Here is an 18,177-nt window from a genome sequence, read left to right on the forward strand (position 1 = left end):
TTGCCGTTTACAGTTCACCACAGATTGTTTTATAATGCAGGTGTAACGGTACCTGTGTATTCATATTCGGGTGTTTTGGTATGGTGACTTTGGTTTGGTACAGCTGCAATATACTGATTTCCCACACTGTACTGATTTCAAGTGAGGCACAGGAAATCTGCATTTGACCTTGTAATACACCTCCATAAGCCCTGGTATGCCTACAAGTGGAAATGGAGATCTATGTGAATAAAAAAAGGGCAGCCCAGCCTTTGACTATAGTGGGAGTCATGGCTAGCAATAGTGCCAAGGAAAAAACAGAGCCTGAAAAGCCTCTTCTGTCAACGGACAAATAAAAGTGTATATGACGAAAGCAGTATGTCGGCATTGCTCAGTAGAAATTGAGACAGTGCTATACAGTCTGAAACGATTAATGCTGCACTTCAGCCAACATGCAAGGAACTTTTATGTAGTAAAAATAAAATAATAATTCACACTGTTTAAACTCTTACTGTTGCACATGCAATTTCCTCAAAAGAAATGCCGTAAACCTGGGGTGGCCAAAGTGCGGCCCGAGTGTAATTTTCGGCCCACACCTTGTTTTTCATAAGAATTTATTCTTAATAATTATCACTGAGATAGGGCTGCACGGTGGCCTAGTGGTTAGCATGTGGGTGCCTCACAGTCAGGATATCCTGGGTTCATATGTTGGAACATCTCTGTGTGGACTTTGTATGTTCTCCCCATGTGTTTTCCTAGGGTACTGTGGCATCCTCCTACATTCCAAAAGTGTACATGTTAGGTTAATTGGAGAGTCTAAATTGTCCATAGGTGTGAATGTGAGTCTGAATGATGTCGATATGTGCCCTGCAATTGGCTCCATGGTGTACCCCGCCTCTTGCCTGAAAACACCTAGGATAGGCTCCAGCACACCCATCACCCTAGTGAGGACAAGCGGTATAGAAAATGGATGGACATTAATGAGATATTAGATGTTACTCTAATTAGCTTTGTCACCTGTAACATAAAGCTTATATAGCTTATAATGCAATATGCTGATCGACACTGGATTGTGTTTTAGAATCTTTAATGCACAAAATGTATCAAAGCACCCCCCACATCCTCCAATTTTTCTGCATGCAATAGCTATTTTTTTGTTTGTTTTTTTTTGAGAATTGTACTTATTGGAGAATTACTTGCCAGCAGATTGAATTTTTCATGCTTCATTTTAAGAATCATTACAAGAAAAGTAGTTGTTTTGTATTTTGTTCTTTTACTGTGGCCAAAATGAACAGAACCGTGACCTTGAAATCGAGGTTTGTAATGAACTGCAATTATGGCGCACCGTAGGCCTATTAGTTGTCATAGGTTATCTAATTACATTTGATCGCTCTAACGGATAATACTGTTTTACACGAACAGAAAATATGAATGTCTTGATAACAAATATTCATTGTTTCCTCACAAACATATTTATGACTGCATTACTTGAGCCAAGCATACTTATTTTGTATCAGGGTACAGTGTTACGATGGTGTTGTCGCTCTGCTGCCGCTTGTGTGCTTCTGTCTGCAGTGCATCCTCAGACGGCGTGGGTGGAGTCTCCAGCACACACCTGCAGCTAATTCCACCGGGTGCCTTTATAGATCCAGCGGCAGCAGGAACTGGTCGCCAGATTGTACTCTTTGCTACATGCACCGCTTTGTCCGGCTCCCTAACCAGATCCCTGGCTTTCTGGCTCACCCTTGTTGTTATCTGCTACAGTGGTACTCTCAGCTACACTGACATTGTTCCTGCTCAGGTTTGCCTGCAGTGTCTTTAGTTTAGTTCTTGTTATTTCCCTGTCAGCTTTCTGCTGACAGCGTTTTCTGTTTGTGCCTTCTTCCTAGTACCTTTTGACTTGTGTTGTACTTTTTCTCCTCCTGAGACACCTTTTGTTATTAAACACCTTTGTTATCATCTTTTGGACAGCAGAAGGCTGACAGGGAAATAACTAGAACTAAACTAAAGACACTGCAGGCAAACCTGAGCAGGAACAATGTCAGTGTAGCTGAGAGTACCACTGTAGCAGATAACAACAAGGGTGAGCCAGAAAGCCAGGGATCTGGTTAGGGAGCCGGACAAAGCGGTGCACGTAGCAAAGAGTACAATCTGGCGACCAGTTCCTGCTGCCGCTGGGTCTATAAAGGCACCCGGTGGAATTAGCTGCAGGTGTGTGCTGGAGACTCCACCCACGCCGTCTGAGGATGCACTGCAGACAGAAGCACACAAGCGGCAGCAGAGCGACAACACCATCGTAACATACAGTTTAGTTTGGCTTTGATGCAAGGGTCCAGTTCCGATGCTTACCTTTTTTGTCATGAATTTTTTGTAACAGGTTTTGATTTTTAATTCAACTTGACCATTATTTAGACATGTTTGTTTTTTCTCTCCAGTTACAAACGGCCAAGCTTGCCATTGATTATGTATTCTGAGCGTCACAAGTCTGTAAAATTAATTATGGATATTGTGACCCAGATCAACATAAACTTGGTTACCAATTTACTGAGGTTGACTAGTGAAACACTGAGTAACACTGAACATTAAGTAGAATGCTGTTTTTTGAGGTAACTTGAGCAAGCCATACTTTTTAAGGCTTCACATACTTGGACACTCTAGGTGGTTTTGTCAACAGTTGTTTAAGGTAAACGTGGTTTAAATAAATGACTGAGTGAGTCCATTGCGATTATTGCATCACAATATCGTTCAAGATGAGATAGACAATCAAGTTAAAACAAATATGGAATTCAAATGTTCTTAACTTGATAGGACCAGCTGTTCAACATAAAATAATTTTATTAACTTGAAACTAATTTTATAATAATGTAAAGGAATATTTCTTATACTAAGTTTGGTAGTTTTTATTTCTTTCTTAATATGTCTTTAGTTTAACTCACTTTAATGAGTTGAACCTCAAAACAAATGGAAGTTCAATCAACTTTGAGATCTTGTAAAAGAATGTTGAGATAACGACATCATTGCATTTTACTCACCTTTCTAATCTTGAGTTTGTTAGTCAAAGTAAGGACATCATTTAAGTTGAGTTCAATTGCAATTTTAAGGCAGCAGGTGAACTTACATTTGTTAGTTAAGCGGACTAAAACATCTTTTACAATGTGCAGCCAATCCAGAAAGATAAAAAAGTGACGTGATGTTGTTTGTTTCTGGTTATTGATTACTATTGATGAATTGATGTTTGTGTATTTGCCGTGGAAAAATGTATCGTTTGATCTTCTTTATTGCAAAGTTTGCAAAGACTATCAATATTTCATTTCATCATGTGAAATTGAAAGTACCAGCTTTTGCATTGCTGATATTAAATAAATCAATCTAGTGTGTGATTAGATGCTCATAGAATGTATTTCGTTTACAAGCAATGTAAGGCTGCTCACATATACAGTAGGACGATATAATGGTATAAGGCTATACTTACAAAATTAGTACTTTAAGGCACATTTTTTGAAACAACCTGTGGATGCTGTTGTTCAGCCAGTCTTCTGAAAATCATTCCTCCTTATATGGTTTGTGCACAATTTCCAATACTACTTTTTTCTTTCGTGTGTTCAAGTTTAGCTTAATGTGGAGGTAGATACCGTAATCATTATTTTCATGTCGTGTTTGGCTAAGCATTAATGCATCCATGTTATTACAACCTACTTAAGACAATTGAACTAAAATAAAAAAAAAAAAGTTCTTATTCGTTGAACGAATTTTACACATATTTTGTGCAATAAAGGTTTTTGTATATGACTCATTTCGAATTTGTCTTTTGAATAATGACAATTGTTAGCGTGTCGGTGATGGTATGAAAACATACTCACGGTGGCGCAATAGACCAGTCTTCAAATTAATAAACGCCCTTTTTCTTTTACATTGGACTGACGTGCAGTTCTGATGTTAGTGATTTCGTAGACCACATTGTATCATTCTACAGCTTGTTAGGAGGGCGTCCACGATGGATTCTAAAACATCTTTCTTTCACTTGCGCACCTTTTATTATCTCCTCTTTTTATTGAATTTCGCATATGGAGACGTGAGCTTTTCCTTTCCTGAGGAGATGAAACGAGGATCTGTTATTGGGAATTTAGCCAAGGATCTCGGACTGGAGGCGAGCGCGCTGTCTGCCAGGAAAGCCCGCATTGACGCCGAAGGGAGCGGCAAACGTTATTGTGATCTAAACGTGAAAAGCGGAGAGCTGATTGTCGCCGACAGGATTGACCGAGAGGGGCTTTGTGGAGACAAGGCTTCGTGTGTTCTAAAACATGAGGTCGTGCTGGAGAATCCTTTGGAGCTTCATCAGATTAATCTGCACATTCAAGATGTTAATGACAACGCACCAGTATTTAACGATGACTTGATTGATTTGGAGATACAAGAGTCGGCCGTTAGAGGAGCTCGTTTTGTGATAGAAGGGGCGCAAGATGAGGATGTAGCACAAAATTCAGTTCAACAGTATATCCTTAAGAAGAATGATAATTTCGTTCTGGCTGTTAGTGGCAGCACAATAGAGCTTGTTCTTGACAAAGAGCTTGACCGTGAACATAAACAGGACATTAATTTACTTCTCACAGCTTTAGATGGCGGCTCTCCTCAGAGATCAGGTACAGTAGTCATACACGTCACTGTGCTGGATGCTAATGATAACGCCCCAGTGTTCAGTCAGGCTGTTTATAAAGCCAGTCTGCCTGAAAACTCCCCTCAAAATACAATGGTGATTAATGTTAGTGCTACTGATGCTGATGAAGGACTGAATGGAGAAGTGACATATGACTTTAGTCATGTCACTGAAGATGTGAGGAAGACATTCAGTATTGATCGTAAAGTGGGTGCAATAAGAGTAACTGGCACTGTTGACTATGAATCTAGAACATCATATGAAATACGTGTCAAAGCCAAAGATGGATTAGGGCTGTCCTCATATGCAAAAGTAATTATTTCTGTCACTGACGTAAATGACAATGCTCCTGTGATCAACTTAAAGTCACTGTCTAATCCAGTACCAGAGAATGTATCACCTGGTACAGAGGTGGGCATCATTAATGTGCAGGACAGAGACTCAGAGAAGAATGGACAGGTCCGCTGCTCCATTCAACAAAAAATGCCGTTTAAGCTAGTTCCTTCTATTAAAAACTATTATTCTGTTGTGACTACTGGACAACTGGACCGTGAAGTAGTGTCTGATTACAACATTACAATCAGTGCCACTGACGAGGGCTCTCCTCCTCTGTCCTCTTCTAGAAGTCTTCACTTATCTGTAGCAGACATCAATGACAACCCACCTGTGTTTGAGGAACAGTCGTACAGTGCATATGTGAGTGAAAATAACAAAGCTGGCTCCATTTTATGTTCCGTTAGTGCTCAAGACCTTGACTTTAGACAGAATGGTACCGTGATTTATTCTCTGTTAGCTGCTGAGGTGAACGGTGCCCCGGTGTCTTCCTATGTGTCTGTTAATGGAGACACGGGGGTCATCCATGCTGTCAGGTCTTTTGATTATGAACACTTGAGGAGCTTTAAAGTCCACGTCATGGCCAGAGACAACGGTTCTCCTCCTCTGAGCAGCAACGTGAGCATCAGTGTGTTTATATCTGATATGAATGACAACTCTCCTCAGATACTGTACCCCTCCTTGGAAGGCAACTCCTTCATGACCGAGCTGGTCCCCAAAGCTGCACACGGAGGCTCTGTGGTGTCCAAAGTGATAGCGGTGGATGCAGACTCCGGACAGAACGCCTGGCTGTCCTATCATATAGTCAAGTCCACTGATCCAGGACTTTTCACCATTGGTCTCCACAGTGGAGAGATCAGGACCCAGCGGGACATTTCTGAATCTGACAGCATGAAACAGAACCTGATTGTGGCAGTGAAAGATAACGGACAGCCCCCTCTCTCTGCCACCTGCTCCATGTATTTACTTATTTCTGATAACTTGGCTGAGGTGCCAGAACTGAAGGACATTTCTTATGATGAGAAGAATTCCAAGCTGACGTCTTATCTGATAATCGCGCTGGTGTCTGTGACCACCTTCTTTCTGACCTTCATCATCATCGTCCTGGGTGTAAGGTTTTGTCGCAGGAGAAAGCCCAGACTCATGTTTGACGGAGCAGTTGCCATCCCTAGCGCATATCTCCCTCCTAATTATGCAGATGTTGATGGCACAGGAACTTTACGTAGTGCCTACAACTATGACGCCTACTTGACAACAGGTTCTAGAACCAGTGACTTTAAGTTTGTGTCTTCTTACAATGACAACACACTGCCTGCTGACCAGACTCTGAGGAAAAGTCCTACTGACTTTGATGAGATGTTTGGAGATGGTCAAAGCTCCCCGGAGGTATGAACAATTGCCTTTTTTAACTTTGTTGAACATGTATTCACTCATGAATTCTGATGCTGGTTTTTGTTTACAAGCATATGGATAAACTGGGTATTGTACAAGTGTACATGAGTATGAGTGTTTATGCTTGGTCTTAACACACTTCCCATTAGTTTAACTGTTGTTTATTTGCTGTTTTGCCTCATTTTGTTGTTGCACTTTTCCAACATGTAATATTCTCACTATATTTACTGTCGTCACTTAAAGCTCTTTATATACCATTGTTGTGATCAACAGTTCCTCATAGATGGTTTCATATTAGGGATGTATCAGTACATGTATTCATATTCTGATTTTTTGGTATGGAGACATCTGTTTGGTACAGCTATATATGGATTTCTCTCAGAGTACAGATTTCAAATGAGAGACAGGAAGTGTACTTTTGGCCTTCAAATGCACCTCCAGAAGCCCGGGTGGTGTACCTAAAAGTGAACGGAAAGGCAAGGCATTCAGTGTGGAAGCGGAGATCTAGGTGGACAAAAATTGCAGCCCAGCATTTGACTATAGTGCCAAGGAGAAGCCAGAGCTTGAAAACCCTCTTCCATCATTAGTGTCCTGATTTTGAACACATCAGCACCTGGTGAAATACATCGATGTACAAATACAAGTGGCTAAGAGAAAGCAGTGTGTCACCATTGCTCATTAAAAATCGGCAACTGTTCTCCAAGCTGATTAATGCTGCACTTCAGCCAATAAGGAATTTCATGTACAAAATATGAAATAATTTACACTCACTCGTAAACTCTGACTGTTGCGCTTGCACTTTGCACTTGCACTTTGATCTTGCACTTGCCTAAAAACTTTACTAAAACTTCCTAAAACACTGTAAACCAGGGGTTTCCAAAGTGCAGCCTGGGGACCATTTTCGGCACACAGCTTGTTTTTTTTACTGGTTGGCAGTTTATTCTCAATATAACATGCATTTTTAATGAGATATATCATCATATATGACACTAATTTGCTTTGTGACCTATAACACAAAGCTTATATAACTTATGATACAGTATACTGAACCACATTAGATTGAGTTTAGCATCTTTAATGCAAAAAATGTATACCCCCCCCCCCTCCACTACACCCCCCCCCACAACACATCCTTACATTTATCTGTATGCTATATCCATATTTGATTTTTTTGATTTGAGAACCTTTTCATGGTTCATTAAAAAAGAAATCAAACGTAAAAGTGAAGCACTTTTATGGTTGCATTTTGTTCTCTTACTGTACCCAAAATGAACAGCACCATCACCTTAAAATGGCGGCATGTACTGAACCGTAATTATGAAGTACCATATTAGCCGTTACAAGTTATCTCATGAGATTTTATTTCTCTCACAAATAATGTTGTTTTACAGGAACAATATTAATGTCTTAATAACCATTCATTGATTCCTCACAAACATATTACAGTAATATGAGTGCATGGTTTGACCCCACCATGGTTATTGTGTATCATATAGTTTGGCTTAGATGCAAGTGCACACTTTCCATTTTGGTTGAGAGGCAATTATGATGATGTCTACACACTGAATTGAATTGTTCTTGTCCAGTTGTTCTTGATGCTTACCTTTTGGTCATGAATTTTTCATGAAAGGTTTTGGTGCAGACTTGTGGTTATCAAGCTTTCTTGTAATGCAGCTTGACCATTATTGAGACGTGTTTCCTGTCTATTTCTCTCCAGTTACAAACTGCTCAGTTTGGCATTGATTATATATTATAAACATCAGAAAAACTAATTCTGGATACTGTTTTCTGGATCAACTTAAACTCTGAAACAAAATTACCAAGACTGAATAGTGAAATATTAAGTTTAAACATTACTAATCTTAAGAAGAATGTTGTTTTATTTAGTGACTTGTTCAGTCCATTTTTTTTTTTTCATACAGTCAATTCAGAAAGGTAAAGAAAGTTAAGTGATTTGTTTTTTTTTTTCGGGTTATTGATTACAATTGTTGCAAATCATTGTGTGTGGTTACTGTGGTAAAAATGTGGTTTAATTTTCGTAATAGCAAAGTTTTAATCTAGGGAGTATGAATACATAATTTCATCATGTAAAATTCAAAGTATCAACTGTTACAGTGCTGATCTTTAAAAATCAACCCAGTGTGTTGTTAGATGCTTAGAAAGTTCCTTTCATTTGCTTGCATTGCAAGGCTGATCACATTCATCTTCACTCGTGTTTCCAACCTTAAATGCGTTTATAAATTACAATTTAAATGTGTCTTCTCTTGTCGTTGCCATTCATTCGATATTTGTAAACACATCCGAATTACAAGCCAGTAAAGTAACAATTTTGGTCTCTGTGTTGTTAAGCAATGTTGACTTGTTGAAGAAATACTATATTTGTTTTTTTTAAGTAACGGTGGTTCATTCTTTAGGCAAAATAATTATAATGCTTGTATTATTAGCAGCTTTTTAAATGTTTTTTGCTATACAGTAACCACCAGCACACCATAATAACCAATTGTTTTATTTGCCTTGTGATTCGTGTAACTTTTCAGACAAGGTGAATAAAATAAAATAGGCCTATACAAACATACTGTACTTTAAGGCATATGTTTTTGAAACGTCATGCTGCTATTCGATGAACAAAGCCAGTCTTCATAAACATATTCCTTATATGTTTTGTGCACAATTTCATTATGAGGTTTTTTTATTTATTTTATGAACTCAAGTATTTGTATGTTATTGTGGAAGCAAAAAACATTTGTCATTTCAGGTAGGGTACATCATAAATGCATTCACATTATTATAGCCTCTTTAAGACAGATACTGAACAAAAAATAGGCTGATATTTGTTGGGCTTATTTTAAATATGTTGAGTGCAATAAACGTTTTGTCTGCATAACGTCGATTTAAACTGATGTGTCGGTGTCGGTGTTTATTTCAAACCATACTCATGGTGGCGCAATAGACCAATTTTCAAATTAATGAATGCCCTTTTTTTCTTTTACGTTGGACTGACGTTCAGTTCTGATGTTAGTGATTTTGTAGACCACATTGTATCATTCTACAGCGTGTTACGCGGGCGTCCATGATGGATTGTAACACATCCTGGTTTCACTCGCGCACCTTTTATTATCTCCTCCTTTTGTTACATTCCGCATATGGAGACTTGAGCTTTTCCTTTCCCGAGGAGATGAAACGAGGATACGTTATTGGGAATTTAGCCAAAGATCTCGGACTGGAGGCTAACGCGCTGTCCGCCAGGAAAGCCCGCATTGACGCCGAGGGGAGCGGCAAACGTTATTGTGATCTAAACGTGAAAAGCGGAGAGCTGATTGTCGCCGACAGGATTGACAGAGAAGGGCTTTGTGGGCACAAGGCTTCGTGTGTCCTAAAACATGAGGTCGTGCTGGAGAATCCTTTGGAGCTTCATCGAATTAATCTGCACATTCAAGATGTCAATGATAACGCACCAATGTTTAACGACGACTTGATTAATTTGGAGATTCATGAGCTGGAAGTTAAAGGAGCTCGTTTTGCGATAGAAGAGGGGCACGATGCGGATGTTGGACAAAATTCAGTTCAGCAGTATATCCTTAAAAAAAATGATAATTTCGTTCTAGCTGTCAGTGATAACACAATAGAGCTTGTTCTTGACAAAGAGCTTGACCGTGAAAAACAAAGTGAGATGAATTTACTTCTCACAGCTTTAGATGGTGGCTCTCCTCAGAGATCAGGTACAGTAGTCATACACGTCACTGTGCTGGATGCTAATGATAACACCCCAGTGTTCAGCCAGACTGTTTATAAAGCCACTCTACCTGAAAACTGTCCTCCAGATACATTTGTGATTAATGTTAGTGCTAATGATGCTGATGAAGGAGTCAATGGAGAAGTAAGTTATGACTTTGGTCATGTTACAGAAGATGTGAAGAAAATCTTCAGTATTGATCGTAAAGTGGGCGCAATTCGAGTAATTGGAATAGTTGATTATGAATCAACAACATCATATGAAATACGTGTGAAAGCCAAAGATGGACTAGGGCTGTCCTCTTATGCTAATGTGATTATTTTTATCACTGATGTCAATGATAATGCTCCTGTAATCAACTTAAAGTCACTGTCTAATTCAGTACCAGAGAATGTATCACCTGGTACTGAGGTGGGCATCATTAATGTACAGGACAGAGACTCTGAGAAGAATGGACACGTTCGCTGCTCCATTCAACAAAATGTCCCCTTTAAGTTAGTTCCTTCTATTAAAAACTATTATTCTCTTGTGACTACTGGACAACTGGACCGTGAACTAGTGTCTGATTACAACATTACAATCAGTGCCACTGATGAGGGCTCTCCTCCTCTGTTCTCCTCTAAAAGTATTCACTTATCTGTAGCAGACATCAACGACAACCCACCTGTGTTTGAGGAACAGTCGTACAGTGCATATGTGAGTGAAAATAACAAAGCTGGCTCCACTTTATGTTCCGTTAGTGCTCAAGACCTTGATTGGAGGCAAAATGGTACCGTGATTTATTCTCTCCTAACCTCTGAGGTGAACGGTGCCCCGGTGTCCTCCTATGTGTCTGTTAACGGGGACACTGGAGTGATCCATGCTGTCAGGTCTTTTGATTATGAACACCTGAGAAGTTTTAAAGTCTACATCATGGCCAGAGACAACGGTTCTCCTCCTCTGAGCAGCAATGTGAGCGTCAGTGTGTTCATATCTGATAAGAATGACAACTCTCCTCAAATACTGTACCCTTCCCTGGAAGGCAACTCCTTCATGACCGAGCTGGTCCCCAAAGCTGCACATGGAGGCTCTGTGGTGTCCAAAGTGATAGCGGTGGATGCAGACTCTGGACAGAATGCCTGGCTGTCTTATCATATAGTCAAGTCCACTGATCCCGGACTTTTTACCATTGGTCTCCACAGTGGAGAGATCAGGACCCAGCGGGACATTTCTGAATCTGACAGCATGAAACAGAACCTGATTGTGGCAGTGAAAGATAACGGACAGCCCCCTCTCTCTGCCACCTGCTCCATGTATTTACTTATTTCTGATAACTTGGCTGAGGTGCCAGAACTGAAGGACATTTCTTATGATGAGAAGAATTCCAAGCTGACGTCTTATCTGATCATTGCGCTGGTGTCTGTGTCCACCTTCTTTCTGACCTTCATCATCATCGTCGTCGGTGTGAGGTTTTGTCGCAGGAGAAAGCCCAGACTGTTGTTTGATGGAGCAGTTGCCATCCCTAGCGCGTATCTTCCTCCTAATTACGCAGATGTTGACGGCACAGGAACTTTACGCAGCACCTACAACTATGACGCCTACTTGACAACAGGTTCTAGAACCAGTGACTTTAAGTTTGTGTCTTCTTACAATGACAACACGCTGCCTGCTGACCAGACTCTGAGGAAAAGTCCAACTGACTTTGATGAGATGTTTGGAGATGCAGAAAGCTCCCCTGAGGTATGAACAACTACCTATCTTTGTATATTGCAAAGTAATTCATTTAACAACGCTGTTGGTGTTTGTTTAGGCATTTGGATATACTGGGTGTTGTACCAGTCTACATGGGTATAACTGTTGTCTTGTTTAACAAACTTTCCATTAGTTTAACTTTAGTTTACATTTGCTGTTTTTCCCCATTCTGTTGTTCCTCTATTCACACATATAATTCCCTCACAAAATTTAGTTTTGTGTTTTAAAGCTCTTGTTTTACCATGTCCTTCAGTTCATTGGTTGTTTTTAAGTTGCTTTAACGGATATACTGTATAACGTACATTATACTCTGGCTTACTGCAGATGCAAGTGCACATTTTTCATTTAGTGTGGCGATTATGAGCATTTCTCCACACATATGAATGTATTTGCTCTGGTACAGTGAGATTTTGACGCTTACGTTTTGTCATGAATTTTTTTGTGACTTTTGGTCATCACAAGCTGTGCAAGCAGTTACACTTGAACTTAATTATGTATTTTGACCCCTCATATCCAGGACATCTCCTCTTCTCCCCACTTTCCCTCAGGCAGACGATACAGGACACTGCAAACCAGAGTTAACACTCAAAATTAGTTTTTATCCGCAAGCCGTAAAATGTCCCCAAATATGGCAAACATTATGACCATAATGTTTTGATTTCCTTGTAATTAGTTTATCATGCACTTTCCTTCAGATATTTAGATGAAGCAAATTTGTAAAATAACCATGTTTTAATTGTAAATTTCTCTTTTGCTCACGTTGCCTGATGGTCCATTTATACTGTGGATATCTTTGCTTTCAATAATTTGCAGAGAAGATAGATAGCATGTTGTTTTTTTGGAGTGACTAGCTCAGTCCATATTTATTCCTGTTTCATATACAGCCAATCCGGAAAGATAAAGGCAGTTAATATATGCATTTGTTTGTTTCTGGTTATTGATTAGCTTTGTTGAAATAACATAACATATTAATCCAGTTCAAGAGTTCCCTTCATCTGCAGTAAATATACAAATGCTCAGATTCATCTTCACTGTGTTTCCAACTTTCCACAAACATGTCTTCCTTTGACGATGTCTTTAATTAAATGTCTATAATCACATTGTCATTCTGTTGTTAAGTAATGTTGAGTTGTTTAAAAAAATGTTGTTAAACAATGGGAGAACACTACTGCAATCAGATTGGACTATAATTTTGTTTAAATGCTCAGTGGTTCACTCTTTAGGCAAAATAATGCCTGCGTTGTTAACAGCTTTTTAATATTTGTGCTACACATTAACCACCCGCACATCATCACAAGCACTTGTTTTATTTGGCTTGTGTTTCATGTAACTTTTTAGGAGAGGTTACTATGTAATGAGGTACTTCCAAATATACTTCACTGTACTTTGAAACAACCTCTGGATGCTTCTCTTCAGTGAAGCCAGTTTTGTGAAATTATTCCTGTTTTATTCTGTTGTGTGTACAATTTTCAATATGAATGTTATTTTTTGTATGAGTGCAAGTATTTGTCGCTTTATGTGGTGGCAAATAAAAAAAAAACCATTTTATTAAACAGCCCTTTTAAGACAAACAAAACTTAATATAAACTGTTATTTGTTAGGCTAATTTTAAATGTATTGGGTACAAGAAACATACACGAAATGCTAATGTCTAGACACCACACTGATGTCTCCCGATGTCATTCAGTTGTACATGCTGTTAGTGGACTTCACTGATGCATTATGATAAGCAGATTTTACGTACAGTATTTTAGTAGTATTGTATGAATATATTGTTTTTTAAGCACCTGATTTGATACTACAGAGTAGCTACCATACCCACACGCATATATTCAACCATCAACATTTTTTCATCTCCATCTGTTCCTCTCACTCACGCACACGCATGCAAACACACACTCACTCACACACATCTATCTGTCTTGCTGTCGGCCTGTGGAGAGAAAATCTCTGTCCTTGGTGCTGAATTGTTAAACTGAGTTTGGTTTAGTTCACATTGCTTTGGGGGTTCAGTATAAGTGATTTGAAAGTCACCCCAGGCGTGGCCATCACCTGACTTTATAGTTGTGTCTTCATCAAAATGATTCAGTCATGTTTTTATCCTCAAATCCTGTCTTCTTTCTTTCTGACTTTTCTGTCGCTCTCTCAAACACACGCACATACACACACTGACATGTCCTGACAAATCCTTAAATATAGTGATGGTTTACTTTGATTTAGTTTAGATTAAATTTGACCGCAGTGTGAAAACATTTTCTTATGTTGTTGTAGAAAGTTTCATAAAAAGGTAGAATGTGGAAATAGAAGTGAGGATTTGTGTTGCGTTTGCGCTGTGTCTTTATCCTGTAATTGTCCATTGAGCCTCGTGGTGACGCTCTTATAATATTTGACTCGTGGATGGCGTGTCCCGCCGTATCTGTGTCAGTGAAACTAGAGCATTGGGTAAGAGCTGAAGGCTGTGTGGATGTGTGTGTCTGTGTCTGTGTGTGCCTCTTTGTGTAATGCAGGCACAGAAACATGTTGTGTGTGTGTGTGATTTGAGGCAGAGAAAAAAAAAAATGTGTGTGTGGGTGTTTGTGTGGAGAGAGAGAGAGAGGGAGCAAGAGAGAGAGAGATGAAATGAGAATAGAGGAATCCAAGCTGACAGCTTCCCTAATAGAGCATGAGTAACTCGGCTAGAGAAGCAGGGAACCGTTGTATTGCAGCAGAATTTTCAGTTCGTCATTTTCATGTGCATGGTTAGGATTTAGCACGGTTTGTGGCTGTTCATTGGTATCAGAGAGGATCTTTCAGAATGGACCAGCGAATTAACTTCAGACATTGGATGCATTTAGTTCTTTTTTGCCTGCTCTTTGCTGTGGCGTTTGGAGAGGTCCGTTATGTTCTTCCAGAGGAGATGCAGACAGGTTCTATAATTGGGAACGTTGCACAGGATCTGCGTTTGGAACTGAAAGAGCTCCGTGATCGTCGTGCCCGTGTTGTTGCAGACGGAACTAGTCAGCTTTGTGAACTGGACCTGGCATCAGGCAATCTTTTGATAAGCCAACGGATTGACAGAGAGGAGCTCTGCAGCGCTCAAGGCAGTGGGTGCACCATCCAACATCAGATTTTACTGGAGGACCCCCTGCAAGCATTCAGTCTGCTTTTAGACATTGCAGACATTAATGACAATACTCCAGTATTTGCTGCAGGAGAGATCAGCCTTGATTTAGTCGAGTCCACAGTCCTGGGGAGACGTTTTCCACTGGAAAGCGCACATGACCCTGATTTGGGGACAAACTCTGTCAGTCAATACACACTGAGCCCAAATGACCATTTCGGTCTGGAAATAGGCACTCAAATAAATGGCAATGCATATCCCGAACTTGTTCTTAAAAAGGCATTGGATCGAGAGACACAATCTGAACATGTACTGAAAATCAATGGCATTGACGGGGGAAAACCAGCCAGAACTGGGACTGCTTTTATCCGTATCCGAGTTTTGGACGCCAATGATAATGTCCCAGTTTTTAACCAGCGGGTTTACAGAGCAGTGGTACCAGAGAACTCTGTCACAGGGACTTTAATAGTGCAACTTAATGCAACAGACTTGGATGATGGTTTGTATGGGGAGATAACATACTCTTTCAGTCACCTGTCAGACAAGACCAGAGGCGTTGTTCACATTGATCCTCTGAGTGGGGAAGTTCGGGTGGCAGGTGTCATTGACTATGAGGAGGCGAGTACGCACGAGTTGGACGTCCAAGCTAAAGATGGGGGCGGTCAGACCTCTCATTGTAAACTTATAATTGATGTCACTGATTTAAATGACAACAAACCTGTGATTGAAATAAAGTCAGCATCTGCTAATGTTGCCGAAGACTCAAAACCCGGAATGATGGTGGCCCTGATCAATATTTATGACATGGACACTGGAAATAGTGGACACGTCACATGTTCCATTCCTGACAACGTCCCATTTCAAATAGTATCGGAAGTGAAAAACTACTACATGTTAGTGACAGACGGGACACTAGACAGGGAGGTTCAGTCAGAGTATAACATCACTGTTACTGCCACTGACTCGGGCTCACCCTCACTTGAGAGCAGTAAAGTTTTAACTATCGTAGTTAATGACATAAATGACAACGCCCCGGCTTTTACGCAGAACGAGTACACTGCCAATCTCTTGGAAAACCAACCCATTGGCACGTTTGTTATGAAAGTAACAGCCCAAGACATGGACGCTGCATCTAATGCTAAATTACTGTATCAAATATCGAAGGATACGAACTCTGACGTTTCCTCCTTCCTCACCATTAACATAGAAACAGGGGAGCTTTTCACATCGAGGCTCTTCGATTACGAGCAGTCAGTTTACTTCCAAATCAAGGTAGAGGCGCAAGATGGGGGAAACCCTCAACTCACTGCAACCTGCACTGTTAATGTTTTTATTAAGGACCAAAATGATAACGCTCCAATTATTCTATATCCTGTCCAAGCCTTCATTGTTGAAGACATGGTGCCTCTTGAAGCACCAAGAGGTTACTTAGTGACCAAGGTAGTGGCTGTGGATGCTGACTCGGGCCATAATGCATGGCTGTCCTACAGAATAATCAAAGAAACTCAACCCAGTCTCTTTATGGTGGGTTTACACACAGGTGAAATCAGAACCATGCGAGCCTTTATGGAAAATGATGACCCGAAACAAACAATTGTTATTGTGGTAACAGATAATGGACACGATCCCCTCTCAGCCACAGCTACAGTTAGCATCGCCATCGGTGAGGGGTTGCCCGTTGTCCAAGAACTATTTGACCTGCCAGACGAATCTCAGGGCAGTGATTCTTTGAGGCTGTATTTGGTCATCGCCCTGTTAACCGTTTCTTCTCTGTTAATTCTTTTAATCATTGGAGTGTTTTATTTCAAGCTTTGTCGACGTGGTTATGTCTACCGTTCGACCACCGCCAATCTCCCCGTTTTCCCCACGACGTACTACCCACCTAGTTTTACAGATTTTAGCCACTGTGGGACATTGCTAAAAGATGACAGGTACGATCCCTTTCTGACCACCGGCTCATGGAGAGGCGACTTTCGTTTCGGTTCAAACACGGACACTGACACGTTGAAGAAAAGGAGTGCAGCTTATCAAAAGAACACACTTAGGCGGACCAGTGCAGATAGATCTACTTTAAAGATTCGGGCAGGTCCCCAACATCCTTGTTATGTGGTCACTTGAAGTCCTGCACATGAAAAAAAAAGTGTTGTCTTGTCAAATACACACACTGGACCTTTCACTGGGTAAACTTACCTTCTGGTATTAGACATCTCTATTTTATGTTATGCTTATGCTTATTTTGTAACCGTATTTATTAAAATTGCATTCTTAAGTTACAGATATTGTTTTCGTACAGCTCTTGAGTTTACTCACGAGATTGTCATGTGTTGTGGCCGATGAGTGCATGTTGTGATCACAAACTGTAAAAAATTATGAAATGACATAATTTCTTTAAAAATATGAACAACATGTGACTTGCTGTTCTGTTTCTATGCATGAAATTGTTGTCTTTACAACTCCATAGCGTAATGTTGCAATCTTGACCTCATACTGATGACTTCACCTCAAAAATAACTATTCAGATAATCAATGTCATGTGCAGATTTCAGTATAGTGTCATATAAGTGTGATAACAAAGGTTTTGTGTTTTTGTTCAATAAGACTACTTGGCATTATTGTTTTCACATTAGCCAAACTTTATTGTTATTCCATTGCTGTTAGCCAAGAAGAGGTAGTTTCTGCTTCAGTATTTTTTTCAATAATTACTTACTTTGCTATTTATGATGTTCTCTCTTTTATTATGACCAAATAGCTTAGTGGATTTGTGCATAGTGACTTCCAGACTTCACTTGTCAAGTGAAACATAATATTGCTTAGTTTTAAAATCCCTGTGAGTAAACATCACATCACCAGCACATCCTGCTCTGTCCTTTTTTTAACAGGCAAAACATAACATTACTTGCAGACTGTTGTCATTTTTTTCCTGTTCATGTTGTAGCAATTTGCTATAGTTCATAGCATGTCCCAGCTTTCTTTTTCTTTGGCCTTGTATTTTTAACACCCTGACAAAGATGCTGCCTTTTAATCAGTGGGCATCAATATTTCATGTATCATTGATCTTTGTGATTTGATGCTTTAATACCCTATCTATTTATTGCAATAGAATGGTTTAATTATTGAATAAATTATGAAATAAACGTTGATTTTTTTAAAGAACACAATTTATCTATGTCTCTGACTTTTTCAGTGAGCTGCAGTAGGAAAAAACACAATTCACTGGCATGTTACAACAATGATATGACTTCTACTAATAATAAA

The 18,177-nt window shown here is 39.8% G+C and overlaps 4 protein-coding genes across 4 annotated transcripts in view; all 4 read left to right on the forward strand.

Annotated features, from left to right (window-relative positions):
• The window catches only part of LOC129189690 (protocadherin beta-16-like), a 97,365-nt gene that overhangs the window by 41,562 nt on the left and 37,626 nt on the right, over positions 1-18,177 (forward strand). The window lies entirely within an intron of this gene.
• Positions 2,371-6,358, forward strand: LOC129189702 (protocadherin gamma-A11-like). The gene has a single exon (XM_054791659.1). It carries the CDS (start codon positions 3,974-3,976, stop codon positions 6,356-6,358), a length of 2,385 nt encoding a protein of 794 aa, XP_054647634.1. The 5' UTR covers positions 2,371-3,973.
• On the forward strand, positions 6,382-11,816 carry LOC129189699 (protocadherin gamma-A11-like). The gene has a single exon (XM_054791655.1). It carries the CDS (start codon positions 9,429-9,431, stop codon positions 11,814-11,816), a length of 2,388 nt encoding a protein of 795 aa, XP_054647630.1. The 5' UTR covers positions 6,382-9,428.
• LOC129189692 (protocadherin beta-7) lies at positions 13,952-18,080 on the forward strand. The gene has a single exon (XM_054791649.1). The coding sequence runs from the start codon at positions 14,617-14,619 to the stop codon at positions 17,038-17,040; it is 2,424 nt and encodes an 807-aa protein (XP_054647624.1). The 5' UTR covers positions 13,952-14,616; the 3' UTR covers positions 17,041-18,080.

Source organism: Dunckerocampus dactyliophorus, chromosome 11 (assembly GCF_027744805.1).
Source record: "Dunckerocampus dactyliophorus isolate RoL2022-P2 chromosome 11, RoL_Ddac_1.1, whole genome shotgun sequence".
NCBI classification, from domain to species: Eukaryota; Metazoa; Chordata; class Actinopteri; order Syngnathiformes; family Syngnathidae; genus Dunckerocampus; species Dunckerocampus dactyliophorus.

What these genes read in the sequence shown, in the direction of transcription:
- LOC129189702 (XM_054791659.1), top strand. Translation starts at nt 3,974, where the DNA reads ATGGATTCTAAAACATCTTTCTTTCACTTGCGCACCTTTTATTATCTC.
- LOC129189692 (XM_054791649.1), top strand. Translation starts at nt 14,617, where the DNA reads ATGGACCAGCGAATTAACTTCAGACATTGGATGCATTTAGTTCTTTTT.
- LOC129189699 (XM_054791655.1), top strand. Translation starts at nt 9,429, where the DNA reads ATGATGGATTGTAACACATCCTGGTTTCACTCGCGCACCTTTTATTAT.